This window comes from Callospermophilus lateralis, chromosome 11 (assembly GCF_048772815.1).
Source record: "Callospermophilus lateralis isolate mCalLat2 chromosome 11, mCalLat2.hap1, whole genome shotgun sequence".
In the NCBI taxonomy this organism is placed as follows: Eukaryota; Metazoa; Chordata; class Mammalia; order Rodentia; family Sciuridae; genus Callospermophilus; species Callospermophilus lateralis.
This window is the reverse complement of record NC_135315.1, coordinates 5571615-5598217: the sequence shown is the minus strand read 5'-3', so window position 1 is coordinate 5598217 and position 26603 is coordinate 5571615. Positions and strand designations below refer to the sequence as shown.

The 26603-nt window shown below is 54.7% G+C and overlaps 1 protein-coding gene across 4 annotated transcripts in view; it reads left to right on the top strand.

The window, feature by feature from the left end:
• The first annotated feature begins 2889 nt into the window (after positions 1-2889).
• Positions 2890-26603, top strand: part of Itgb4 (integrin subunit beta 4) — a 33355-nt gene continuing 9641 nt past the window's right edge. For all 4 annotated transcript variants that reach the window (XM_076871801.2, XM_076871800.2, XM_076871799.2 and 1 more), the window contains exons 1-27: positions 2890-3106; positions 6085-6173; positions 7769-7851; positions 8096-8197; positions 8359-8563; positions 9077-9173; positions 9317-9488; positions 10440-10703; positions 10998-11087; positions 11381-11503; positions 11902-12066; positions 12249-12325; positions 13320-13522; positions 15341-15444; positions 15586-15684; positions 15831-15960; positions 16650-16772; positions 16864-16967; positions 18513-18546; positions 18691-18882; positions 19118-19221; positions 19486-19544; positions 19740-19763; positions 20794-20942; positions 21017-21196; positions 21782-21930; positions 25699-25903. In XM_076871801.2, coding sequence (XP_076727916.2) covers positions 6095-6173; positions 7769-7851; positions 8096-8197; positions 8359-8563; positions 9077-9173; positions 9317-9488; positions 10440-10703; positions 10998-11087; positions 11381-11503; positions 11902-12066; positions 12249-12325; positions 13320-13522; positions 15341-15444; positions 15586-15684; positions 15831-15960; positions 16650-16772; positions 16864-16967; positions 18513-18546; positions 18691-18882; positions 19118-19221; positions 19486-19544; positions 19740-19763; positions 20794-20942; positions 21017-21196; positions 21782-21930; positions 25699-25903 — 3316 coding nt within the window. In that variant the 5' untranslated portion in view covers positions 2890-3106; positions 6085-6094. The remainder of the gene's footprint in view (positions 3107-6084; positions 6174-7768; positions 7852-8095; positions 8198-8358; positions 8564-9076; positions 9174-9316; positions 9489-10439; positions 10704-10997; positions 11088-11380; positions 11504-11901; positions 12067-12248; positions 12326-13319; positions 13523-15340; positions 15445-15585; positions 15685-15830; positions 15961-16649; positions 16773-16863; positions 16968-18512; positions 18547-18690; positions 18883-19117; positions 19222-19485; positions 19545-19739; positions 19764-20793; positions 20943-21016; positions 21197-21781; positions 21931-25698; positions 25904-26603) is intronic.

The window sequence follows — 26603 nt, the reverse complement described above, 5'->3', positions numbered from 1 at the left end:
CTTCCCACCACGTGGCCTGGGCAGTTATTAAATGCATGTAAAATAAACAAGTGACTGAACTAATGACAATAACTCTGGCCTAATGGAGTCCACAGGGGAGTTGGCAGTAGCAGTAGCAAGGATTTGTGGTATTTGTTGTGTTCCAGAGGCCTCACCTGCTTATCTTGTAGAGCCTTGAGAGGGAAGCCCCCACTCTGGCCCTAAGGCTGTAGAATGAGTCAGTGGAGTTTTATTTCATTTTTATAAAATTAACATGTAGGAGGCTGGGGATGCAGCTCAGTGGTAGAGCACTTGCCAAACATATGTGAAGTCTTAGGTTCAACCCCTGGTACCACACTACCACAAAATTAGCAGATCATATAGTGAATGATTCTTAACATTTTGTGGGTCTGTGACCTATTTGGGAATCCAATGTAAGCTCAGCATCCCCTTCTCACAAACTCATATTCCTATATCAAATATACCATGAATTTTTCACACAATCTCAGATGGCCCGTGGACCTTCCCTGACCACAAGTTCACGTTCAGCTCCAGGTAATGAATCCCTGCACTCCAAGAAGCCTGAAGAACCTCATGGCCCATCCTACCAAAACTGCCCCAGATTGGATATCTCATGACACTCAGCTGCTGCAGGGTAGGGCTCCAGCCCCAAAGGCATTTTCAGAAGGGTTTGGCAGGAAAACGAAGTGGCTACTGAGCCCCATGGAGTCTGGGGCATTGCCATCTCTGGGCCTGGGTCCTCTTCTCTAAGAAGATGCCTCAGTCCCCCACCTACAGTGGGATGTATATGCACCCCAGCCTCCAATGGAGGATGCTGGTAGACACAGGCCCCTTGGCCAGGCTGAGTTTGGCTGCTCTGAGCCACTGCTCTGTTCTATTTTCCAGGGTGATTGGATGCCTGATAGAGGGGCTCACATCCACAGGGAGGGCACTGTGCTGGCCTGGTACATGCAGACATGAGTGCTACAGCCACACTGGGGCTCCTTCCACAGTGTTCCCATATTCCAGGAGCCAGCCCTCTCTGAGCACCTTGCCTGTGTAGTTCTCAAGATAACCTGGCAAGGCAGGTGATGCACAAGGATGGTGACTATGGCTCATGCATTTGCAACAAGCATTTCCTCAATCCCACTGGGAGCTGGCAGCACATGGATCTGTTCATAGCTGAGGTTCAGGGAGGTTGACAGTCCCATACAGTTCAACTATGCTTTTATTGAGTACCTGCTATGTTCCAAGCACTGTGCTAGGTGCCAGGGAGCATCTGATCTTGAGGGGTACAGTCATTTCAAAACAACATGGCAAATGCATGAAAAAGCCACAAGCTGGGCTGAGAGTGCAGTTCAGTGGTAGAGTGCATGCTTAGCATGTACCAGGCCCTGGATTCGATCCCCAGCACACATTAAAAATAAATACTATATGCTGAGGTTGTAAGCTCAGTGGCAGAGTGCTTACCTAGCATGTGTAAGGCACTGGGTTTGATCCTTAGCACCACATAAAAATAAACAAACAAAAGCATGCTGTTTACCTATAACTACAAAAAATGATTAAGAGAGTAAAAAATAATAATAATAAATACTTGGGCAGGTATCACAGGCCTGTAATCCCAGGGTGATTGCATGGCCAGACTCTCCTAAGGCTGAGGCAGGAGGATCCCAAGTTCAAAGCCAGCCTCAACAACTTACTGAGACCCTAGGTAACTTAGTGAGAACTTGTCTCAAAATAAAAAATAAAGGCTGGGGATGTGGCTCAAGGGTTAAGAGCCCCTGGGTTCAATTGCCAGTACCAACCCCAATAAATAAATAAAGGCATGCCCCCCAAACTATGGGGACACATGACCCAACCCAGGGTGTGGGGAGGTAAAGAGAGGCTCCAGGGAACATGTGACATCAGCACAGTGTCTTCAAGAATAAGGATAAATCAGGGCTGGGGTTGTAGCTCAGTGGTAGAGCGCTTGCCTAGCATATACAAGGTACTGGGCTCAATCCCCAGCATAACATAAATAAATAAAATGAACAAAATAAAAGTTAATAAGGATAAATCAGCCAGGTGCAATGACCCACATCTATAACCCCAGCAATTTAGCAAGACTGTATGGGGAAAAACGGTAAATAAAAGACTGGGAATGTAGATCAGTGATAAAGGGTTTTAGATCTGAGACCTGTGAAGCCACAGGCTTTAAGGAAGCAGGTGCCAGCAGTCCCTGCTGTCTGGCGTGGCCAGTAGAAAAATATAGACAGTTGGGGTCTTGGAGGCCCTGGCACTCTCAGCGTTGAACACGTGCTCCTGGTAACCAGCGGCACTTGAGAGCCTCAAAAGATTATCACTAGAGGGACATATATATGGACAATCACTAGAGACATCAGATTTGTGACAGCCCATGAGGTGCCTACCCCATGCCAGGCGGTGCTGGCCTCTTGCTGGCCTCTATTATTCACACTTTAAGGGGATTTAAGTAATTGCCTCGAGGAGGCACAAGGACCCAGCCCTTGCTCCACGCTCGCTCTGGACACATCTGGGGGACCCAGTGAATAGCAGAGCAGGGACTTGGGGGCCAGGTCTCCCTACCGGCTGCACCAATCCCTGGGCCCATCCCTCGCGCTGGCACCGGGAGAAGGGAGGGCGGTGCGCTCCCCTGACGGCCGTCGGGGCCGCTGCCCGAGCGACGTGGCTCACTGCCCAGGGTCTGGGAGGAGGGCGCCCGTCCGAGCTTGCGGCTGAGAGGTCGCCTCCGCCGGGGCAGCCCGGGCGCCCACCGGGAGCCGGAGGGGTGGAGAGGTCGGGCCAGGCCGCGCGGCCGGACGGGTGGCTCCTCCCCCGGTCCCGCCGCCGGGGCTCTGGGCGCGGGGCCGGCTCCGCGGGTGCCGCAGCCCTTTCCGGGGGGCGGGCCTGGCGGCGGCGGCCACAGCAGCTCCTGCCCCGACAGGTGCGCGCTGCGCGCAGGAATGCGGCCCGCCTGACTCACCAGCGCCTCCTTCCCACCTGCGTCGCCGCCCCATAAAGCGCGCCCCTCTCTCCCCGCCACCGCCGCCCTCCCGACAGTCTCGGCCCCAGACGCCCCAGCCCGACCACTGAGCCCGGCCAGGCGCGGAGGGCGCAAGGCAGCGCCGAGGTAGGTGCAGTCGGCCCCTCGGGGCAGGCGCCGGGAGCCCAGGTGCTGGGCGGGAGGGCAGGGGCGCCGGGGCTGGCCGCGAGAAAGTGAGTGCCCACCCCATCCCGGGCGATCGCGCTGAGGAGCTGCTGAACTTTTGTTTCCCCTTCTCCTCCCTGAAGTCTGGCAGACTCTGGTTCTCTCTGCCCACGCTGCCCAGAGCAGGTGCCGGCGGCCCGAGTGTGCCCAAGGCACTGCCAGGAGCAAAGGGTAGGGGCAACTGGAGAAGGATGGTGGCCAGCAGATCTCCCGCTAGAGGAGGAAATTGATGGATGTGCGAAATAGGTGGGCAGAAGCCCCCAGCTGGCAGGCCTCTGGGTTGCACCCCTCTAGGTAGGGTTTGCAGTGAGAGTGGGAAAGCAGGCGCGCTGAGAGGCAGTTGCCCTCCCTGTTCCTTCGGGATGTGGGGAGTCCCTGACTTTCCTCCTCTTGGCCAGCCCCCTGCCTGCTCTCTTCCCAAAATCGGCTTCAGATGTCTTTCCTCTGGGCAGCTCTCTTGACCTCACCCAGCAGCCCTGGGGTTGTGCCACCCTCATAAACCTCTTCCCCACAGCCTCTGGATGGCCCTTGGGCTGTCACTGTGGTTCAGGGGCTCCAGATTTCTCCCACAGACGGGGACAGGGTTCCCCCCTCCTCCCTCACAGCCTTGCCACACCCTGAGTACAAGGAGGGGGCTGGGGTGGCATGGCTGTTGCTCTCCCCTAGAGAGCTGGAAGTGAAGGCTGAGTCTTCAAGGGGGGTTGGAAGAGAGGGAGGATAGCTGCAGAGTCAGCAGGGAAGGGGTGTCCTCTCCTTAGCCCTGATTTCCCGGCTCCTAAGGGTGAAGGCCTAGGCCCTCCAGACCAAAGGGCTATGGTGGGCAGCAACAGGCTGCCTGGGTGGTCCCATGGGCAGGAGGAAGAAGAGGCACTGGAGACTCTAAGCCTGTGCTTCTGCAGTGTACTCCATTCAGGGGGGCAGCCCTGTCTGTACTCCATGGACAGAGCTCATACAGGAAGTCCCAGCAGTACTGGGCTAGGTGGTGGCCTGTAGAGCAGTACCCTGCGTGATGGGCCCTGCTTGCCATGGCCATGTAGTTCAATAAACCCATGATCCTGACTTACATGAAATCTCCTTGTTTCCACAATTGGCAACTACTTTAAAAAATTTTTAAATGCAAGTTGAGTCAAACAAAACAGTGCCTACCTAACCCCCGACTGCCATTTTATAGCCTCTGAGTATAACATGGAGGATCAGTGTGAGGTCTGCACTGCCTGGGCCCCCAGGGAAGCGCTGCCACCTTTTGTGCCTCATCTATGGCCTCAGAAATGGGCACATGCAAGCCTCTCCCTCTGGGGTCCTGGGTAGATTCGACAGCAATCCTGTAGATGAAGTTCTGGGTACATGTTGCTGGTGTAAGTCAGCCCTGTGTGCCGGGTCTGTGGACACGTGGTGGGTGAGTGCAGGCTGGGCTTGGGCCTCTAGTGCCTGTACCTGCCTGGGTAGTGGTGCCCCCGGGAGGCTGAGGCTGAAGCCTGTATTGTTTAGCATGTGGGTGTGGCGCCTATACCCCGAGGCTGTAAGAAATCATATCCCGGCTGACTCAGGGCTCCCTTCTGAGCCACTACCCTGGTAGGGCGGCACCTCCCCTGCAGCTCTGCCTGGAGCTGCTGTGCCTGGGGGGTGGGGGGGCAGTGCCTTCCTGCAGTTTACCTGAAGGGCCTCTGCAGCACTGCAGGGGCTTTAGTCCCCCGCCCTTGCCCCCCAGGCCCTGGGGCTGCCCCTGCCCCACAAAAGGGGGGCTGAGAAGGGATTCAAGGGGGGTAAATGGGCATGGTGTCCTCTGGGCCCCTGGGAGATCTGACCCTAGAGAAAGAGGTGTGGCCCTGGCCTTTGTCCTCTGCTCTGCAGGCCCAAGTGTTCATATGGCCAGCTTCTTTTCTTCCCCAAACTTCAGGCTACTATTCAGGCCTTTGGGATGCCTGAGCCGACCCTGAAGGTCACTGATGAGTTGAGATAGTTTAATAGTGGGGTTACACTGTTCAGGGGTCCTGAGAAGTCAACTCTGAGGCCAGGGGAGGTATTTGGAAGGGCAAAAGGGCTTAGACCTGTGGGCTGGCTGTAGCTCAGTGGTAGAGCACTAGCCACCTTGCATGTGTGAGGACTGGGTTGGATCCTCAGCACCACGTGAAAATAAACACATAAGACATGCCTGTAATCCCAGCAGCTTAGGGGACTGAGACAGGAGGATCGTGAGCCAGCCTCAGCAACAGTGAGGCGCTGAGTGAGACCCTGTCTCTAAATAAAAATCAAAATAGAGCTGGGGAAGTGGCTCTGTGATTGAGTACCCAGTTCAATATCCAGTATCCAGAAATTAAATAAATAAATACGTAAAATAAAGATACTGTGTCTATGCACACCTAAAAACAAATAATTTAAGAAAGGGGAGCTTAGGCCCCACCCTGATGGGTCAGCGTCGAGCACAGAGCTCGGCAATGTAGAGAAAGCCGTCTCACCCTATCCCTGGCCCCAGATACTGGGAAGGGCTCCTCTTCTGTTCCTGAGCCAGAACAGAGGGGGCAAAGGGTAGATCCATCCTAAGGAGGGCTTCTTTATTGGGTGACCCTGTCCTTGCCAAGCCTGACCAGGCCCACTGAAGAGCAAAGGCAGAATAAGCCCTGCCCTGCCCTTGGGGAGACCAGTACCAAGAGACCTGGCACTGGCATAAGCTTGGAGCCCAAAGTCTTAAAGACCAGAGAGAAAGTTTCTGTGCAGGAAGGAGGCAGTGGAGAAGATGGGAGTGACATCCCTGGGCCTTGCAGCTCTCAGAGCCTCAATTTCCACACCTGCACTTTGGGGTGGTCTTGCCTCCTCTGAGGAGCTATGTTGGAGATCCAGTGCACTGAAGGCACCAACCAAGGATGAAGAGGTGTCACGCGTCCATTGTTGTGGTTTTGTAGGAGGAAGAAGATGGCAGGGCCACATCCCAATCCGTGGGTCAGGCTGCTGCTGGCAGCTCTACTGAGTGTCAGCTTTCCTGGGAGCACAGGTGAGTCTACATGATCCTGCAGCCCCCTCTTGGGGAGGAGCACCGCTGATGGGGCCTCTCCAGACTCTTGGCTGTCCAGCAGCTGACCACTGCGCCCCTCCAGGCCTGGAGAACTTGAGGTTTTGTGCCCTGCATCAGAGAGAGTCGTGAGCCCTGCTGGGTGGCCTGGCACTGAGGGAAAGGAGCCTGTAGAGGAGAGAAAAGCTGCCTGCTCCGAGGAGGAACTGAGGCTCCCTGGTGGAGCTGAGGTTTCCCAGGGATTTCAGGGAGAGAGACTGCTAAATATCACTCGCTGTCTGAGTGTCCCCATTGGCAAATGATGCGAGCCATCCCCTGCCAATCAAACTTCCCCCATTAAGCTAGGTATATTGGTGGCCCCTGTAGCCCCAGCTCCCTGGAAGGCTGAGGTAGGAGGATCACTGGAGCCCGGGAATTCAGAGTCAGCCTGGGCAACATAGTGAAACCCCATCTCACATAAGCCCCCATCTCAAAAATAAATACACAAGCAGGGCGCGGTGACACATGCCTGTAATCCCAGCAGCTGGGGAGGCTGAGATAGGAGGATTGTGAGTTCAAAGTCAGCCTCAGTAATTTAGCAAGGCCCTCAGCAACTCAGTTGAGACCCTGTCTCTAAATAAAATATAAAAAAAGGCTGGGAACGTGGCTCAGTGGTTGAGTACCACTGAGTTCAATCCCCAGTACGAAAAAATAAATAAATAAATACACAAATAAATTTTCCCTGTCAATTGAGGCTGTATTGATAGCTTGAAATAAGCTTGAAATAGACCGCGATAGGAACACTTACACCACAGAAATTGGCAAACAGCAAGTCAGAGCCTCCTCTCCCTATTCAACAATGTTCCTCCCAATGTTCAACAATGTTCAGTGTTGAACATTGACCAACATTGACCAACACACCATAGCCTGGAGTCCAGGAGACCACCCACATGGGTGCACATAGTAGGCCTTAGTGTGTTCTAACTGAACAGACCCAAGGGGAACCTCAATGACCTTTGGGAGAACTCTGGAGTTTTCCTTACTGAGGACCTACTGTTTGTTGGGTTTTGTGCTAGGTGATAAACTTGACAGAACTGGCCCCCTGGACCCCAGAGGAGGCTCAAAAGACAGATGGGAATTATTGTGTGGGAAAGTATGAACTACGATGGGAGAAACCGACAAAGGGCAGGGTGCCCTCGGTGTGGCTCACAGAAGGTGTTGGGGAAGATGGAAGTATCTCCGGGACCTGGGGAGTTAGTGGCAAGGGGGACAACCAGGCCCTGCCAGCCAGCAAATGATGGCCAGCCCTTCGTCCCAGCTGTGCCCTCCTTCCCATCAGACTTGAGTGGAGCATCCAGGCTTGAGATTTGGCTCAGAGAAAAGCTGCCTGCTCCGAGGAGGAACTGAGGCTCCCTGCTGGAGCTGAGGTTTTATTTTCTGCAGAGCTCTGCAGCCAGCTGCTGCACCTCGGGGGACCGTTTCCCCCTCCATACAGTTGGGAGGGCATCCCCATTCCTGGTGGAGGGTGCAGGCTGGAAAGGGTGTGGTAACCAGAGAGGCCCTCTCCATGCGCTTGCCTCTCGCCCCTCTGCCCCCAGCCAACCTCTGCAAGAAGGCTCAGGTGAAGAGCTGCACGGAGTGCATCCGTGTGCACCCGGACTGCGCCTACTGCACGGACGAGGTGAGCTGCTGTGCAGGGCTATGCGGGGCCAGCCCAGGGCCACTTCTCCAACCTGCACACACCCCTTGCCACACCCTAACTCTGGCTGTGGCCAACTCCACCCTTGCCACCCCTGCAGCCTGACCCTGGGCCAGGTGGGTGTGGAGAAGAGGCAAGGGTCAGGAACAGCAGGGGAAAATGAATTCAGGGTTGGGACAGCCAGGGGATGGGCACCACCCCCATGGACCCCTCTGCTTCTGGCCAGATGTTCAAGGAGCGGCGCTGCAACACCCAGATCCAGCTGCTGGCCGCAGGCTGCCGGCAGGAAAGCATAGTGGTCATGGAGAGCAGCTTGGAGATCACAGAGGTGCCTGGAGCAGGGCGGGGGCTGGGCTCTCCTTGCACAAGGCTTGCTGGTTGTGGGGGCCATGGTGGCCCCTAGCAAGGCTGAGAGGCTCCCCTCAGGTCTCTCGAGTGAACTTCCAATCAGCTTCCCCCTTGACACTCAGTTCCTTTCCCTGGACACAGGAGACCCAGATCGATACCACCCTCCGCCGCAGCCAGGTGTCCCCCCAGCGCCTACAGGCCCGCCTGCGACCAGGCGAAGAGCGGCACTTTGCACTCGAGGTGTTTGAGCCCCTTGAGAGCCCTGTGGACCTGTATATCCTCATGGACTTCTCCAACTCCATGTCCGACGACTTGGACAACCTTAAGAAGATGGGGCAGGACCTGGGTACAGCTGGGCCAGTGTGCAGGACAGTGGAGATGGGGGGCAGATCTCACCCAGCTGGCTCAGGACAGCAGCACCCACCTCACAAGGAAAGATGGGACATCTGATCCCCGGAGAAATATATCTCCCCCATTCTCAGGGGAGGGTCCCGGCCAGATCCCTCACCACTCGACTTCAGACAGGTCTGGTGGGCAGCAGAGCCCTCTGGCCTTGACTAGGAAGGGCACCCCCTGCCACAGCTGTGGATAAGTCTCGGCGCTACAGAGGGAGCTGGGCTCAGTTCCCCCTGCCAATCCCCTGCTTACTAGATACATTGTCCCAGGTCCCAAATTCCATTTCCCTCAACTGTAACTAGGGACAGAAGCTACTGAGAGTACCTGGAAACATCCAGTGTACAAAGGGCTAAGAGGTGGTGGCTTCTGTCCAGCTCCCCTCTTCCTGAGCCAGCCCAGGTGCCCCTGTGTCCATGGGGGGTACTAGGGCTCACCGTCCTCTCTTTTTCTGGTGCATGCCCAGCCCAGGTCCTGAGCCAGCTCACCAGTGACTACACTATTGGATTTGGCAAGTTTGTGGACAAAGTCAGCGTCCCTCAGACAGACATGAGGCCCGAGAAGTGAGTGACTGAGCGGGCCCCGGGTGGGCAGCGGTGCTGGCTGGGTGATTCACTGCCTTCCTGCTGGCACTTACAGGGGCACAGCGTGGAAGAGTGCAGGGTCTCCCCCTTTCTAACGCTCTCTCCCTCCCACCTCTGCCCAGGCTGAAGGAACCCTGGCCCAACAGTGACCCTCCGTTCTCCTTTAAGAACGTCATCAGCTTGACGGAGGATGTGAACGAATTCCGGAGTAAGCTGCAGGGAGAGCGGATCTCAGGCAACCTGGACGCTCCTGAAGGTGGCTTTGATGCCATCCTGCAGACGGCGGTGTGCACGGTGAGCTCAGGGAGGGGCACTGCTGGCCTCAGCCAGGGCCGCTGCTTCTTGGTGGGGGAATGAGCCGCCCACCAGCGTGTGCGGGTGTCCTGGAGCCTGTGATCCCATATCCTGAGACAGACTCAGACCCTTTGGGTGGCCCTCATTTCTAGTCCAGGTTTGGATGTGCTGGGACCAAGGTCCCCCCACCTAAGCAGTCACAGCCTGGTTCTGTGCCGGCCTTGGAGTTCCGGAATCTTCAGTGCACCTTCAGGCCAGCCTCCCAGTGAATCTTACAGGCCCCACAGGCTGCCAGTCTCCAACTGTGCTGGCGGCTGAAATGGCTACTTCTTTCTATGTGAACAGCAATTTTTTTCATTTTGAAAATAACATATCCACATTGAAGGCAATTTAGAAGACAAAGAACAGAAATTGCTCATTATCTTAGCACCGTCAGCTAGCCACTCCATGTCCCGTCAGCATTTTGTCTCTTTTCCTTATTTCACACACTCAGCTTGGTGTACTTATAATTCTGAAACTTGCTCTTTTTTCTTCCACTTAATGCTCTCATAAACATTTTCTCTTGTAATATATAGTTTTCAAAATCTTCAGAATCACCCCCCGTGTTTGTGTTTTTCTAACAGAGAGCTAATACACTGCTGTGCCTATTTTAACTGGCCTTTTGCATTTACCATTTACCACTGATGAGGTTAACACACTCTTGCAGGGTGGTTAAGAGCTTGGGGGAGGGGGAGTCCCACAAGCCTGGTTGAATCTGCCCACTGTGTGCCCACACTGCAGCCAGTGCCCTCCCCCATCAGCACTTCAGGTTTTCCTGTCGTTGTATGCTGTCACAGGCTATTCTCATGTGCCTTAAACCCGGCCCCGTGTTGGGACCTGCTTCCCCTGCCCTCCATGGCATTAGAATGCAGGTCCTCAACAAACAGCCCACGCCCTCCCTGCCTCCCCCAGGGGGCCATCGGCTGGCGCCCCGACAGCACCCATCTGCTGGTGTTCTCCACTGAGTCAGCCTTCCACTATGAGGCCGATGGTGCCAATGTGCTGGCTGGCATCATGAGCCGCAATGATGAGAAGTGCCACCTGGATGCCACGGGCACCTACACCCAGTACAATATGCAAGACTACCCTTCAGTGCCCACGCTTGTGCGCCTGCTCGCCAAGCACAACATTATCCCCATCTTTGCTGTTACCAACTACTCCTACAGCTACTATGAGGTACAGGCCTGGGCCCCACTGGGCAAGAGGGGCAGGGCAGGGTGTCCCCGAAACTTCCCAGCCACCCATCCCTCTCCTCCTTCCTTCCCTCCCTCCCAAAGCTGTGGGCCCCTAGAGGGAAGGTCACGTGCCCATCCCCTATCCCAGCTCCCAAGGAGGTGGGGGCTGAGAGGAAAATTCTGGAACATGCTGTCAAAATTCCAGACCTCAGTTTTCCCAAAGCAGGGGTCATCCTAGAGCAGTTGTCCAGATTCAAAGAGACGCTTAGTCCGAGGCTGGCCCTCTCTCCTACAGAAACTTCATACATACTTCCCGGTCTCCTCGCTGGGGGTGCTGCAACAGGACTCATCCAACATCGTGGACCTGCTAGAGGAAGCCTTCAATGTGAGGCACAGCGCCCGCTGCAGAATCTGAGATCTCCTGGGGCTGGGCTAGGAAGAGGACAGAGTGGGCGAGGGGTGGAATAGGCCAGTAAGGAAGGGTCTCTGGCAGTCCCTGGGAGTTTGAGGGTCACCCGGATCTGGTACCAAGCTCCTGGAAGCTCTGCTGCCGTGATCCCACACACATGGCCACACATGCCCTCCATCTGGGTGGGGCAGAGCACAGCCAGACCAGGCCAGGCCAAGGTGGGAGAGCCCAGGCTGCCCCCAGACCACTGATTGTCTGCCTTCCCTTAGCGCATTCGCTCCAACCTCGACATCCGGGCCCTAGACAGCCCACGAGGGCTGCGGACAGAGGTCACCTCCAAGATGTACCAGAAGACAAAGTCAGGGTCCTTTCACATCAGGCGGGGAGAAGTGGTATGTTCCTGTGGGTGCAGTGGGACAGGGATGGACATGGCACCCTGCGAGGAATGGAGTCCTCTTACTGGGTGTGAGCTTGGCGCTGGGGTCAGGTGGGCCTGGGTTCAGGTCCGCAGGGTCTGCCCTTGGGGAGCTTGGCACATGCCTGGTCTCGTCTGTACCCTTGTCCACACTGTGGGGATGAATCAGAGCATCAAGCTGAGACATGGCTCTTCTTATTGTCCAGTGGTTGTGACTGACCAGAAGGAAGGGGTCCCCAGCCCCAAGGAAGGATGAACAGGGACCTGGGGGTCAGGAATTCAGGCCCATCCTGAGAGCCGAGGACCCCCAGGCACAAACAGTCCCCTGGTCTATGCGGCAGGGGCCTGCCTTGGGTGACCTTGGGATCCCTGCAGGGAACTTATGATGTGCAACTGCGGGCCGCGGAAGACGTGGATGGAACACATGTGTGCCAGCTGGCGGAAGAGGACCAGAGGGGAAACATCCACCTGAAGCCCTCCTTCTCCGACGGCCTCTGGATGGACGTGGGCATCATCTGTGACGTGTGCACCTGCGAGCTGGTACAAGGCAGCCCCCTGGGTGGGAGAGCAGAGCTGAACTGAGCACTGGGCCCTGACTCAGGGAGCAGAGCCTCCTGGGGCCACACCTCCCTTGCAGGCTGTCCCAAGGCACAGAAGGCAGCAGAAGTGCCCAGTGGCTCTGGACCCCCTCCCTCCACACACTCCCCATGGTCTTGTTCTAGCAAAAAGAGGTGCGGTCAGCTCGCTGCGACTACCATGGAGACTTCATGTGTGGACACTGTGTGTGCAACGAGGGCTGGTGAGTGGGGGAGGGCAGCCCAGCCCCCAGGATCTCCCCTGCAGGGCCCTGACCCTGGGCACACCTTATACACTGAGCTGTGGGGGGCGGGAGGGGCAGATCTCAGAAAGAGCTAGAAGAGGGGTACACTTTTACCAGTTGTTGGGTAAATCCAGTTTAGAGCATTTAGAATGTCACAATTTAGGATTTTTTCAGGTTGCTTTTTCTTCCCCCCACACATGGGATTAATCCCAGATTGACCACTGAGCTACCTCCCTAGTCTTTGTTTTTTTGTTTTGAGCAAGTTCTCACTAAATTACTAAGGGTCTCACTAAATTGCTGAGGGTCTCCCTAAATTGTGGAGGCTGACCTCACACTTGGATTCCTCCTACCTCAACCTCCCCAGTTGCTGGGACTGCATCACACTAAGCAGGAAGAGCTTTTAAAGCCGCAAGATACTGGCAAAAGAGAAAACCAGAGGCAGGTACACACACTGGTAATCTCAGCGACTCAGGAGGCAGAGGCAGGAGCAGCTCAGCAACTTAGTGAGACCCTCAGAAACTTAAGGAGACTAAGACCCATCTAAAAATAAGAAAAAATAAAAAAGGACTGGGGGTGTAGTACAGTGAAAGAGTGCCCCTGGGGTCAATCCCCAATGCAAAAAAAAACGCTTTAAGACACTGGCTCTGAATGATGGCATGGACCCATTGTCCCAGTTACTCTGGAGGACAAGGTAGGGAGAGTAACTTCAGCCTGGGAAACATAGCAATATTTTATCTCAAAAAATTAAAAATAAAAGCTTTGAGACGTTGAACAAGTCTGTCATGACTCGAGGTAGACAAATAGCAAGGAAGGGACTCTGGGGGGGTAACGAGGCGGAGGCTCATTCACTGTTCTCCGTGTGACTTGGACCTGCCTCAGCCCTCTCAGAACATCAGTCTCTTCATCTGTAAAATGGGGCAGTAAAAGCCCAGCTGTCTTCCCAGGCTCAGGGAAAGTGTGATTTCTCCCTCAGGAGCGGCAAGACCTGCAACTGCTCCACTGGCTCACTGAGTGACACTGAGCCCTGCATCCGCGAGGGTGAGGACAAGCCATGCTCAGGCCGCGGGGAGTGCCAGTGCGGGCGTTGCGTGTGCTATGGTGAAGGCCGCTATGAGGGTCACTTCTGCGAGTATGACAACTTCCAGTGTCCCCGCACCTCCGGGTTCCTCTGCAATGGTGAGTTCAGCAGCTTCAACCAGTGCCAAGGACAGTGACCCTCCCTTCAGGACCCAGGCTGGAGAACCAGGCCAGGGGCCAAGATCTGCAATTCAGACGGCCCACTCCCAACTCCATGAGGGACTCTCCCAAGTCCTGCCCCAACCTGGACCTCACCTCCCTCACCTGCAATGTCCATGCCCAAGGGCCCTGTCAGGATGAAGTGCCTCCTATTTTTAAACCCTGATTCACCTGGATTAGTGGCCATGCCTATAATCCCATGCTGAGTCAGGAGGATCCAAATTCAAGGACAGTCTCAGCAACTTAGCAAGACCCTGTCTCTAAGTAAAAAGGAAACAAGGCTAGGGATGGAGCTCAGGGGTGAAGGGCTTGCCTGCATGCATTGCCACCTCTCCACCCTCTCAACTCATCCTAGGGTGGGGACCACCCAGTTCAATGCTCTGGTTGGCAGGCATGTAAGAAGGCAATCTTTCCTCTCTCCATAGACGCTCAATTTCTAGAGTTAGGCCTCCTCTGCATCTCCACAGGGCCTACACCCAGGCCATGTGCACATAGTCTGCTCAGGGCTGTCAGAGCTGAGCAGAGGGCACACAGAAGCACTGGTACCGAATTGAGGAGGTGGATATTTAAGCCCCCACTGCTCACTTGCCACTGCAGGTCGAGGGCCCTCCTTCTGAACCCTTCTCCATTTTTGTTTTTCTTCCATTTCTTCTCTTGAACTGTCCATCCCAGAGTGTGGTCAGAGGAACAGAAGGGGAACCAGGTTCAGCTAGAGAATGGCAGGCATTGGGCACAAGTGGAAGGGTCAGAGAAGATGAGAGGAGATGCCTCTAGGAAGGGGCCAGACTGCAAGGAGCTTGGGTTCTAGTCATTTTGTCCAAAGGACTTTATCCCTGAACAAAAAGAGTTGATGTCATTTTTTTAATACATTTTTTTAGTTGTAGGTGAACATAATACCTGTATTTTATTTTTACGTGGTACTGGGATCGAACCCAGTGCCTCACACGTGCTAGGTGAGCGCTCTGCCGCTGAGCCCCAGCCCCAGCCCTCAATGTCATTTAATTTTTTTTTCTTTTTGTAGTTGTAGGTGAATAGCATACCTTATTTTTTATTTTTTGGAGGGTACTGGGTATTGAACTCAGGGACACTTGACCACTGGGCCACATCCCCAGCCCTATTTTGTATTTTATTTAGAGACAGAGTCTCACTGAGTTGCTTAGCACCTCGCCATTGCTGAGGCTGGCTTTGAACTCACGATCCTCCTGCCTCAGCCTCTCGAGCAGCTGGCATGCACATACCTTTATTTTATTTGTTTATTTTTATGCTGTGCTGAGGATGGAACCCAGTTTTTCACACATGCTAGGCAAGTGCTCTGCCACTGAGCCACAAGCCCAGCCCAAGTTGTTGACATTTTAATTTCATTTTTGGTTTGTGTGTTTACCTTGTATCCAGCCACTTACGCAAACTATTTATCTGTAGATTCTTCTGGATATCTTGTAATAAGTTCCTGATACTTATAAATAATGACAATTTTTTTTTCTAACTTTCTAATACCCCGACATTTTCTTCTTACCTATTGCATTGGCCAGGACCTATTAGAGATTCTTATTGGGTTTATATTTTGAGATATTCACTCCAGCTGCAAAGTAGAAGGTAGTAGGCAGAATGATGGGTTGGGGGAGATGGAATGAAGGCGATTCTAGGAGCCTGAGGGAGAGGTGGCCTTTGCCCCTGGCTCCCCCAGACCCTCCCAGCAGATGGATCACCTGGACTGTGATGTGATATGGCCCTCCCCTCCCTTCTCTACCCTCTCTGCAGACCGGGGACGCTGCTCCATGGGCCAGTGTGTGTGTGAGCCTGGTTGGACGGGCCTGAGCTGTGACTGTCCCCTCAGCAATGCCACCTGCATCGACAGCAATGGGGTAGGCCTGGGCGTGAGGCAGACATTGGGAGGGCCCCAGTCAGGACCACTCATCCCCTCCAGGGGACACCTCGTAGAGAAAGGGGAAAGGAACAGGCAGGGGTGGGGCACAACTGGCTCACTTTGATCCCTCCTGCCCCAGGGCATCTGTAATGGGCGTGGCTACTGCGAGTGTGGCCGCTGCCACTGCAACCAGCAGTCACTCTACACGGACACCACCTGTGAGATCAACTACTCAGCGGTGAGGCCAGGATCCCTGGGGTGTGGGCGTGGGAACCCCAGGCACTGGGCAGGGTGGGCAGGAGTGGCTGAACCTGCTGCCACAGGAGGCGGCACGAGGCTGCGGGAGTGGCTTCCACGCAGCACAGTCTCCCCCTTGTCTCCCAGATCCGCCTGGGCCTCTGCGAGGACCTGCGCTCCTGTGTGCAGTGCCAGGCCTGGGGCACTGGGGAGAAGAAGGGGCGCACGTGCGAGGAGTGCAGCTTCAAGGTCAAGATGGTGGACGAGCTCAAGAAAGGTAGAGGGCAGGGTCTGAGAGCTGGGGTGCTGTGAGCCTAGGCAGAGCTAGTGGGTCCTCCTCTGGGCAAGGGCTTCCTCTGGGCAAGTTGAGGTCACACAGTCTGGACAGGGGTTCCAGAGCTGGGGGTGGGCACAGAACACCAGCAACAGTGAGCCCAAGAAAGAGGTAGAAAGTCTGGGCAAGCAGCACAGAACCCAGGCAGTGAACAGAGAATGGCCCAGAACACAGAATGGGGGCTGGAGGCACATGATCAGGCCTGAGGGCACGCAGATGGGTAAGGGACAAAGTCTGGGGACGAGGCATCTGGCATGGGCAGGGACGTGACCCGGCAGAGGCCCAGGGCCCAGGTGGGGCCCACAGTTGGGCTGTGGAGTGCACGGCCTCCTCCCTCTAGGCCAGATGTGTGGCCTGGACTCCACGCTCCTGGGGGTGCTCAGGTCAGGGAAGTGGAGACAGCTTTGCAGACTCCCGTGCTGCTGGGGCCCCGCACTGGGCGAGGTGCCCCTGCCACCGTCTCTGTGGCAGGGAGGGGCAGAGCTTGAGAGATCTTACAGCCTTCCCCAGGGAGACGCCCCAGGCCCTGCAGTGGGCAGGGTGGGCCACAGGTTCGGGGTGCCTCACTGGGCCACGGGGTGCTCTAGGGTGGAGGGGGGGGTCGGGTCCCTGCTGACCACCTGTGGGTGCAGCTGAGGAGGTGGTGGAGTACTGCTCCTTCCGCGACGAGGATGACGACTGCACCTACAGCTACACCGTGGAGGGCGACGGCTCCCCGGGGCCCAACAGCACCGTCCTGGTGCACAGGAAGAAGGGTGAGCTGGGGGCGCTGGGAGCGGGCGCTGTCTGGTCTGGGCCGGGCGCGGCGGGCGCGGCGGGCATGGCCTCCCTCCACTCTCTCTGCAGACTGCCCTCCCGGCTCCTGGTGGCTCATCTTCCTGCTCATCCCCCTCCTGCTGCTGCTGGCACTGCTGCTGCTGCTCTGCTGGAAGTACTGTGCCTGCTGTAAGGTGAGCCCCGGGGGTCCTCCCGGGTCCGCCTAGGGTCCCCCAGAGTCCCCACTCTCCCCATGGCTCCCCTGTACCCTCCCAGAGACTTCAGCGCTGGAGCCAGACTGTCTGGATTCTGGTCCCAGCTGTATAACTTTGAGCAAGTTACTTAATCTCTCTGTGCCTTAAGCTTCCTCATCTGTACAATGGAGCTAGCAGCACTGACCCCTGAAAGTGCTGACAAAGTTTGGATTAGTTATGGGAAGTTCTTAGAAAGGGACTGGCCTTGGGGAAACGCCATGTTAAGCCCTGGCTTCTTCCCACCCCTTTCGGAACCTGGCTCCTGAAGACCCTACTAACCCAGCCCCAAGCCTGTGTGACTCCTAAGGGACAATGGTGACGAAGCCTGTGAGTCTCCCTGTGCTGTTTTTCCTGGAGCCTGCTCCCAATGTAATTCCCCTGTGGCTCTCTGTGCCATCACAATGGTGTGTGGCCACACAACTTTATTTTCTCCTCTCAATTGTCCCATGAGGTCAGTGGCACTATCCCCTATGACAGGTGGGGAAACTGAGGCTCAGAGGGACCTCAGGTGATAGAGACAAAGTCAATGTTCTGCCGGATAAGGTGGCGCATGTCTGTAATCCCAGTGACTTGGGAGGCTGTGGCAGGAGGATCACAAGTTCAAAGCCAGCCTCAGCAACAACGAGGCACAAAGCAACTCAGCGGGACCCTGTCTCTAAAAGAAATTCAAAATAGGGCTGGGGATGTGGCTCAGTGGTCGAGTGCCCCTGAGTTCAACACCCAGTACCAAAAAAAAAAAAAAACAAAACCCAAGGGGCTGGGGTTATGGCTCAGTGGTAGAGCACTCGCCTCACACGGGCAAGGTCCTGGGTTCGATCCTCAGCACCACATATAAATAAAATAAAGTTAAAAAAAAACCCTCAAAGTCCTCATAAGTGTCAAGGCGAGGTGAAGCCACATCCTTGGCTCTAGCATCTCCCGCCACAGTCCCTCCCTCCACTGACCATCAGTGGCCACACTCCAGGAACATGGGTCAGCTCCCTGCAAGCCCCAGGGAACAACCAGGAGCTGACAGCCTGGCTGCACAGAAAAGCCCAGAGACAGGAAGTGTGGAGGGTGCAGAGCACAGAGGCTGATTGTAGGGAAGGGCAACATGCTGTCCTATCACGGGGTTAGCGGACGTTCCTGTCTGTGACATGGAAGGGGAGGTCTGTGAGCGGGTTTCTTAGCCAAGCACAGTGGCACACACTTGTAATCCCCGTGGCTCAGGAGGCTGAGGCAGGAGGATCGCGAGTTCAAAGCCAGCCATCATCTAAATAAAATACAGAATAGGGCTAGGGATGTGGCTCAGTGCTGAGTGCCCCTGAGCTCAATCCCTGGTACCGACAAAAGAAAGAAAGAAAGAGGTTCCTTCTTGGCAGGGCTTCTTAGAGCCTATGGTCTCGTCATTTGCTCACTGAACTTGAAAGAGGCCTGGTGGCTGGAGGGGCCTCCCCGGGCTGGGACGGCTCTTCAGGTGCTCACACCAGCCCCCTTGTCTCCTAGGCCTGTCTGGCACTTCTCCCTTGCTGCAACCGAGGTATGGGCCTGGCATGGGCAGCTGGGGTGGAGGGGCAGTGGGGCCAGGCTGGGAACAGGGGAGATGGGAGGCCCCGCACCCCACCTGTCTGGGTGCGACTGGGCAGGTCTGGGGAGGGCTTGTGCTCAAGACCCTTCCCAACAGGTCACATGGTCGGCTTTAAAGAAGACCACTACATGCTGCGGGAGAACTTGATGGCCTCAGACCACCTGGACACACCCATGCTGCGCAGTGGGAACCTCAAGGGGCGGGACACAGTCCGCTGGAAGATCACCAACAATGTGCAGCGGCCTGGCTTTGCCACCCACGCCGCCAGCACCAACCCCACAGAGCTCGGTGCGGGCCCAGGCTGGGCACTGTGGACCTTGGCAGTACCTTAGGGCCCTTGGGGACCTCTGTTCTAGATTGGGGATCACACTGATCCTGGGTGCTGGGCACAGGCCTCAGCCTCTTCTGTCCCTTCCTGATGTGCCTCCCGCTGGCCAGAGGTCTCTAGGATCCTGGGGTGGGGGGTGTTCAACCGTGCCCACGGGGCAGGGGCTGATAAACCCTCCATCCCACCCACCTCTAGTGCCCTATGGGCTGTCCCTGCGCCTTGCCCGCCTCTGCACCGAGAACCTGATGAAGGCTGGCACTCGAGAGTGTGACCAGCTGCGCCAGGAGGTGGAAGAGAATGTGAGAACCGGTGCAGCCGAGCCAGGGCTCTGGGCTTGGGTGCGATGGTGGGGGGTGGGCGGGGAGAGCGAGGTGACCTGGACCTCTCTGAGCAGGAAAGGGGCTCTCTGGATACGTGCCTGGTGTGGTGAGGTCATCCTGGGGGGCACCAGAGCCTGGTCTCGGGACCTGGCCCCCAGCTTGCCCCAGCCAACTCTGAGAGGTCCCGGGGTAGGGTGCGCGCCGCTCTCCGGGCGCAGACTGACGCCCTCCCTTGTCTGGCAGCTCAACGAGGTGTACAGACAGGTCCCTGGTGCACACAAGCTCCAGCAGACAAAGTTCCGGTGAGTCCCAAATACCCAGGGCGGGGCAGCCAGCCGCTCTGAGCTCTGCCAGTCCAGGCCATGCGGCAAGGGTCCCTGGGGTTGGGTGACCACTGACCGCTACTCATACACAGACTACGGAGCTCAAGCCCCCAGGCAGATCATGTACCCACCCCAGGGAACATCTGATTCATGGTCTCCTCTTTGTCTCCACAGGCAACAGCCCAATGCTGGGAAAAAGTGAGTTGAAGAGACATGTGGGACAGCCCCCCGCCTGCCCCTCTTGCCCTAGCCCTACCACCTGTCCTCTGCCCCTTGCTCCACCCCAGTTTCCACCCGTGGGAAGGGAGGGCCATATGTGCCTTCATGGGTGAGCCTTCCATTGGCTCCTTTACCGGACCATTCCTCTAACGAATTCCAAAGGAAGCGCTTGCCTGAGTGAGCAGCCCCAGGTTGGCAGAACCACACAGACCAGTCCCCACCTTTGGTCTGGTGACAGTCTACCACCTAACCCCAAGGACAGTCCAGGCCTGGTTCATCCTCCCCTGGGTCAGAGACCCTCCAACCGAGTGAGAGGCAGATGGGCCAGCAGGTCACACAGTCCTTTCCCCAGTTCTTGAGTCCTGGCCCTTTGGGAAGGGGGAACATGAAAAGGAGGTCGCACTGCAGAGACAGCAGAACCAGAACAACAGCTCAACACCTTCAGGAAGAAGCTTCGGCTGATGCTATTGAGTGCTTACAAGGGCCAGGCATTGTTCTAAGGGCTCCCTGTGCCTGGCCATATTTATCCAACCCTCTCAGCAGCCCTGCAAGAGAGGTACCATTGCTGTTCCCATTTTACAGATGAGGAACCTGAGGCTCAGAGAGGTTAAGTAACTTTCCCAAGGTTACCTAGCTATCAAGAACCAGGTCAGGGGCTGGGGATATAGCTCAGTCGGTAGAGTGCTTGCCTCGCATGCACAAGGCCCCGGGTTCAGTCCCCCCATCCCCCAAAAAGGAACCAGAGCCAGGACTTGAAGCCAAGCAAGTCTGATGTGAGCACCTGCCCTCAGCATCTCTGCTGTCCCACATCCAATCCTCCCACCATCAGCCCTTGTTGGTGAGGTGGACGGAGAAGCCCATTTCTCAGCTGAGAACACTGAAGCTCAGGGAGGTGCCGCATCAGCGTGGATGAGGCTGTCCCCCATCTTTCCCCTGATGGGGAGAGGACAGAAAGGTACAGGCAGGGAGAATGCCAGGCTGACCGCTCTCCTGCTGGACCCCCACCCAGGCAAGACCACACCATTGTGGACACGGTGCTGATGGCACCCCGCTCGGCCAAGCAGACTCTCCTGAAGCTGACAGAGAAGCAGGTGGAGCAGGGGTCCTTCCATGAGCTCAAGGTGGCCCCCGGCTACTACACCCTCACTGCAGAGCAGGGTAGGTGGGGCTCCCTGCGACACCCCTCACCTCGCCCACCCATGTGGCCCTGAAACCCACATCTGGCCCCCCAGACGCCCGGGGCATGGTGGAGTTCCAGGAGGGCGTGGAGCTGGTGGACGTGCGCGTGCCCCTCTTCATCCGGCCTGAAGACGACGATGAGAAGCAGCTGCTGGTGGAGGCCATCGATGTGCCCGTGGGCACTGCCACCCTTGGCCGCCGCCTGGTAAACATCACCATCATCAAGGAGCAAGGTTGGTCAGGGTGCGGGGAGAGGGAGGATGAAGCGGGGTCCGTCGGACACTTTGTTCCCCCATATCCAGCTGTAGTGGCACCTGGCTGTATGGCCTGGGCCAGTCCCTCGGCAGGCCTTGGTTTGTCATCTGTTAGCTGTGTATAGCACCTGTGTGGGGCTCTCAGTCACAGGCGCTGTGCCACCCTGCCCCCGTTCTCTATCCAGAGGAGGACTCAAGTGTGTCACCAGTCACCACACTGAGGGCACCTCGGGTGCTAGTGATGTCCTCTGGACAACCAGAGGGCCCCCCTGGCCCCTGACCACCACCACCCTTGCTCCAGGATCCACAGGGCCTGCTCTGCCCTGGACTCATCCATCTGGGGCCTGCCCCTGCCTGCCCCTTCCAGATTGCCTGATGGACACTTTGTTCCAGCTCCTCAATTTTTTCTTGGAGAATATTCCATCCCATTCCTTTGCCCTCCCCATGAGGGTGGTGGGGTGTGGGTAACAAACAGACCCCTGGAGTCTGGACTGGGCCAGAGGGAGGGGGAGCCAAGAGGGGACTGAGGCCAGGATCCCTGAGCAGCACCTGCGCTCCTTGCAGCAAGTGGCGTGGTGTCCTTTGAGCAATCTGAGTACTCAGTGAGCCGTGGGGAGCAGGTGGCCCGCATTCCTGTCATCCGGCGCATCCTGGACAATGGCAAGTCCCAGGTCTCCTACCGCACACAGGACAACACAGCACAGGGCAACCGGGTAAGGCTCCACCACAGGGTCAAGGGCGTGTCCCTCAAGTCGAGAGGGCATGCACTGGGTTCCTAGGACAGAGCAGGATGTGGCAGCTGCCTGGGTCCCTGGATGCTTACCCTGGCTGGCCTCCCATGGACACCTGCTCCTGCCACCCTTGGCAGGGACATCTCACCCAAAGTTCCAGTGACACCTTAGATGAGGCCCCATCACTTCCAGGGACTCAGACCAAGGGAGCCATTTCCTCCTGGATTGGCCAGGAATCTGTCCAGCCCACTCCTGTCCATCCTCCAATGACCCAGGATGACCAGGATATTCAGACATTTTCTAGGAAGGTAGACTCCCTTTCTGCCCATCCTGGGGATTTTGGCTTCTTGGCTGGAATTTCAGGGCCCTGGTTCCTGGGCCAGGCTCCCCAGTTCTGTCACTCTTGGTTCTTGCTGGGCCAAGCAGCATAGGCAGCCCTTCCAGGCAGGGAGGACCACAGCCTAATGTCCCCTCATTGCTGAGCCCCAATATCAGCAACAGCTAGAGCCAGGTGGTAAGTATACTTAGTTATACCTATTGGGTTTTTTTTTGGGAGGGGGGATACCAGGGATTGAACTCAGGGTCTCTCAACCACTGAGCCACATCCCCAGCCCTATTTTGTATTTTATTTAGAGACAGGGTCTCACTGAGTTGCTTAATGTCTCACCATTGCCAAGACTGGCTTTGAACTCACGATCCTCTGCCACAGCCTCCTGGGCTGCTGGGATTATAGGCATGCACTACTGTGCCCCGTTTACCTATCAGTTTTTGATCTGTTGATTGCTTGATTATACTGGGGACCAAACCCAGAGCCTCTTGCATGCTAGGCAAGCAGTCTACCACTGAGCTACTTCCCAGTCCTTGGCTACAGGTCTAAATTTATAACAGTATTTAAAAACATTCATATTGGGGCTGGGGTCATGGCTCAGTGGTAGAGCACTTGTCTCGCATGTGTGAGTCACCGGGTTCGAGTCTCAGCACCTCATATAAATAAATGAATAAAATAAAGGTCCATCAACAACTAAAAATATTTTTAAAATTCATATCAAAAATTTTTTCAAGGTAGTGAAGTCTAGGTTCTTCAGCAATACATTACCAGGCCCAGGCAGCCTGGTCACACCCTAGTTTTCTTTATTTCATTTCATTGGTAGGAACAGTTCCCATCACTACTCCAGTGCTCCTAGTAAAAATTTTCAAGAGTTTGTATGGCCATAAACCCCACTGATTGCGGCACATTATAAGAGAGATTTTGGCTGACTGGCTACCCTGCTGTGTATGGAGATGCTTGGGTATTTAATTCTTTTTTTTTTGCGGGGGGGCGGGTACTTTGAGTTAAACCCAAGGGTGCTTTACCACCAAGCCACACCCCCAACCTTTTTATTTTTTGTTTTGAGACAGGGTCTCACTAGGTTGCTAAGTCTGGCTTCAAACTTGCAATTCTCCTGCCTCAGACGGCCTGAGGACTGGGAATATAGACAGATGCCATTTCCTGGCTTATTTAACTGTTTTTAAAAATCATTTTTATAATTTCTTACCTTTTTAAAAATATTTTTTGTTGTAATCAGGCACAATACATTTATTTTATTTATTTATTTTTTTATGTGGTGCTGAGGATCAAACCGAGTGTCTTGCACGTGCGAGGCGAGTGGTCTACCGCTGAGCCATAACCCCAGACCCATTTCTTTTGTACTTTTATTTTTTTTTTTAGTGGTAGATGGACACAGTATCTTTATTTTATTTATTTATTTTCATGTGGTACTGAGGATCGAACCCAGTGCATCATCCTTGCAAGACAAGCGCTCTACCCCTGAGCCACAACCCTAGCCCCTCAGCCCCATTTCTTACCTTTTTATTTTAAAAAACTTCAAATGCGGGGGCTGGGGATGTGGCTCAAGCGGTAGTGCACTCGCTTGGCATGTGTGCGGCCCGGGTTTGATCCTCAGCACCACATACAAACAGAGATGTTGTGTCCACCGAAAATAAATATTAAAATTCTCTCTCTCTCTCTCTCTCTTAAAAAAAAAAAAAAAAAAAAAAAAAAAACTTCAAATGAACATACAAATGGAAAGACTGTAAAATTAAAATCCATTTACCCTTTACGTAGGTTCACATATTGTGAATATTTTCCTTCTCTCCTTATTTATTTATTTATTTATTTATTTTTAGTTATTGGCAGACACAACATCTTTGTTTGTATGTGGTGCTGAGGATCGAACCCAGGCCGCACGCATGCCAGGCGAGAGCGCTACAGCTTGAGCCACATCCCCAGCCCCCCTTCTCTCCTTATATGAGTATCTTTAGCTAATTTACATAAAGACGTTCAGGCAGGGAGCAGTAGCACATGCTTGTGATCCCAGTGACCCTGGAGGCTGAGGCAGGAGGATCACAGGTTGAAGGCCAGCCTGGACAAATTAAGGAAACCCTGTCAAAGTAAAAAATAAAAAGGGCTGAGGATGTGGCTCGGTGGTAGAGCACCTTTGGATTCAATCCCTGATTCCCCCAAAAAAGGCATTAATATCTTTATATCTGTATCTCTGGGTGTGGAGAGACGTATTGTCTGCTGAACTTTTCAAAGTAAGTTGTAGACATCACATAGACCCTAAACCCTTCTGCTGGGTCATTTTTCTACATAACGACAGACAACATGATTACCAAACTGAAGAAAGTTCACATGGATTATACTAGTTCTGAGGGATTGACCCATATGCAGATTTCCCCTTGTTCACACATCCCAACTGCTTTATGGCTTTTTCCCTAGTCCGAGAACCAGTCAGGTTTCTGGCATTACAGATTCTGATCTTGTGTCTTGAGTCTCCAGAACAGTTCCCTGACTTCCTGTTTTGTGATATGAACATTTTTTTAAGTGCTGACCTCAGTTGCTTGTAGACAGCTCTTCTTTGTGTGTGTGTGTGTGTGTGTGTGTGTGTGCGCGCGTGATATTGGGGGCTGGGGCTTGAGCCCAGGGGTGCTCTACCACTGAGCTACATCCCCAGTCCTTTTTGTTTTTCATTTACGTTTATTTTTTTATTGTGAGGCAAGCTCTCTCTAAATCACTCAGGCTGGCCTCCAATTGGCCATCCTCTGGCTGCAGCTGCAGCGTCACTGGGATCACCGGCCACAATTCTGGTTGCCTTCCACCTGCGAGCTTCCCTTTCTGGGCTTGGTGAAATCCTAGTTTGAAGCGCCACCTAGTGGTCGTGTGAGAAAAACTTTTTTCTTGCAGTTTGACTCATGCCCGGGGCACCTTCAGGAAAGCTTGAGGGCACTGAGAGGAAAGCTGGAGCTGATGGAAAGGTCCCAGCAAACAGGATCTGCCACCAGGAAGGAACCCAGATTTCAGAGCCACAGTGTGGGGGACACCTCTTCCCTGTCTGGGTGGGACCTGCAAATCCCAGCTGCCCAGGGCTTGTGTGATGGGCTCTCTGTGGTGCATCCCTGTTCCCCTCTGGGATTGATTTAAATCCTGGCTCTGCCACAGCTACCTGCGAGAGCTTGGGCAAGTTCCCTAACTCTCTGTGGGACTGAAAAATTTCTCCATCTGTAAAATGGGACAGTAATGTCTCTGCCTCACCCAGCTGTGAGGATTAAATGAGCGGATGTCTGTAGTGCTTACTGCCAGGAAGTGCCATTTCATGTCCACATGGGACAGTCCATGTGGGTGTGCCTGTGGCTCTGTCTTCTGGAAAGCTCTGATTTCTGAGACGCCTCATCCCCCAGCCCTGAGCTGACCCTGACCCTTCCTGTTTGCAGGACTACATTCCTGTGGAGGGTGAGCTGCTGTTCCACCCTGGAGAGACCTGGAAGGAGCTGCAGGTGAAGCTCCTGGAGCTGCAGGAAGTAGATTCCCTCCTTCGGGGCCGTCACAGCCGCCGCTTCCATGTCCAACTTAGCAACCCCAAGTTTGGGACCCGCCTGGGCCAGCCCCACTCAGCCACCGTCATCATTGGGGACCGAGGTAGGCAGAGCCTGGGGTCAGCATACACAGGTGGAGAGGGAGGTTGGAGGGCCTCTCAGCAAACACAAGCCCAGGAAGCCCAGTTGAATGTGAATTTCACGTAAACAAAAACAAAGCATACTTGTTGTGTAAGTATGCCCCTGCATTTGTGGGACATACTTATCCTTAAAAAAGTGTTCTTTGGGGCTGGAGTTGTACTTCAGTGGTACAGCACTTGCCTAGCATGTGTGAGGCACTGGGTTCAATCCTTAGCACCACATTAAAAAAAATAAAATAAAATAAAGGTGAAAAAAAAAGTGTTCATTGGCAAAGCCCTGTGGCACATGCCTATAATCCCGACTATTCGAGAGGCTGAGGCAGGAGGATCGCAAGTTTGAAGCCAGCCTCAACAACTTAAAATAAAAAAGGATGGGGATTTAGCTCAGTCGTAGAGCACCTGGGTTTATCCCGAGTACTGCAAAGAAAAAAGAAAAGTGTTCACTCCTTATCTGAAATTCAGATTCAACTAGGTACCTTGCACTTCAGCTGGCAGCCCCTCCTCAACCAGACAGGCTGAAATCAATGGCCACAGGGCCTGAATCCATTTGACCTCAGCCTCAAGTGGGTGTTCCTGGAAGCGGGGAGCCAGTGAGTTCCTATCAGTTCTCAGCTTCCATTGTCGTGGTGTCTCTGAGCCCTCCCCGAGAGAGCTTCCTGACAG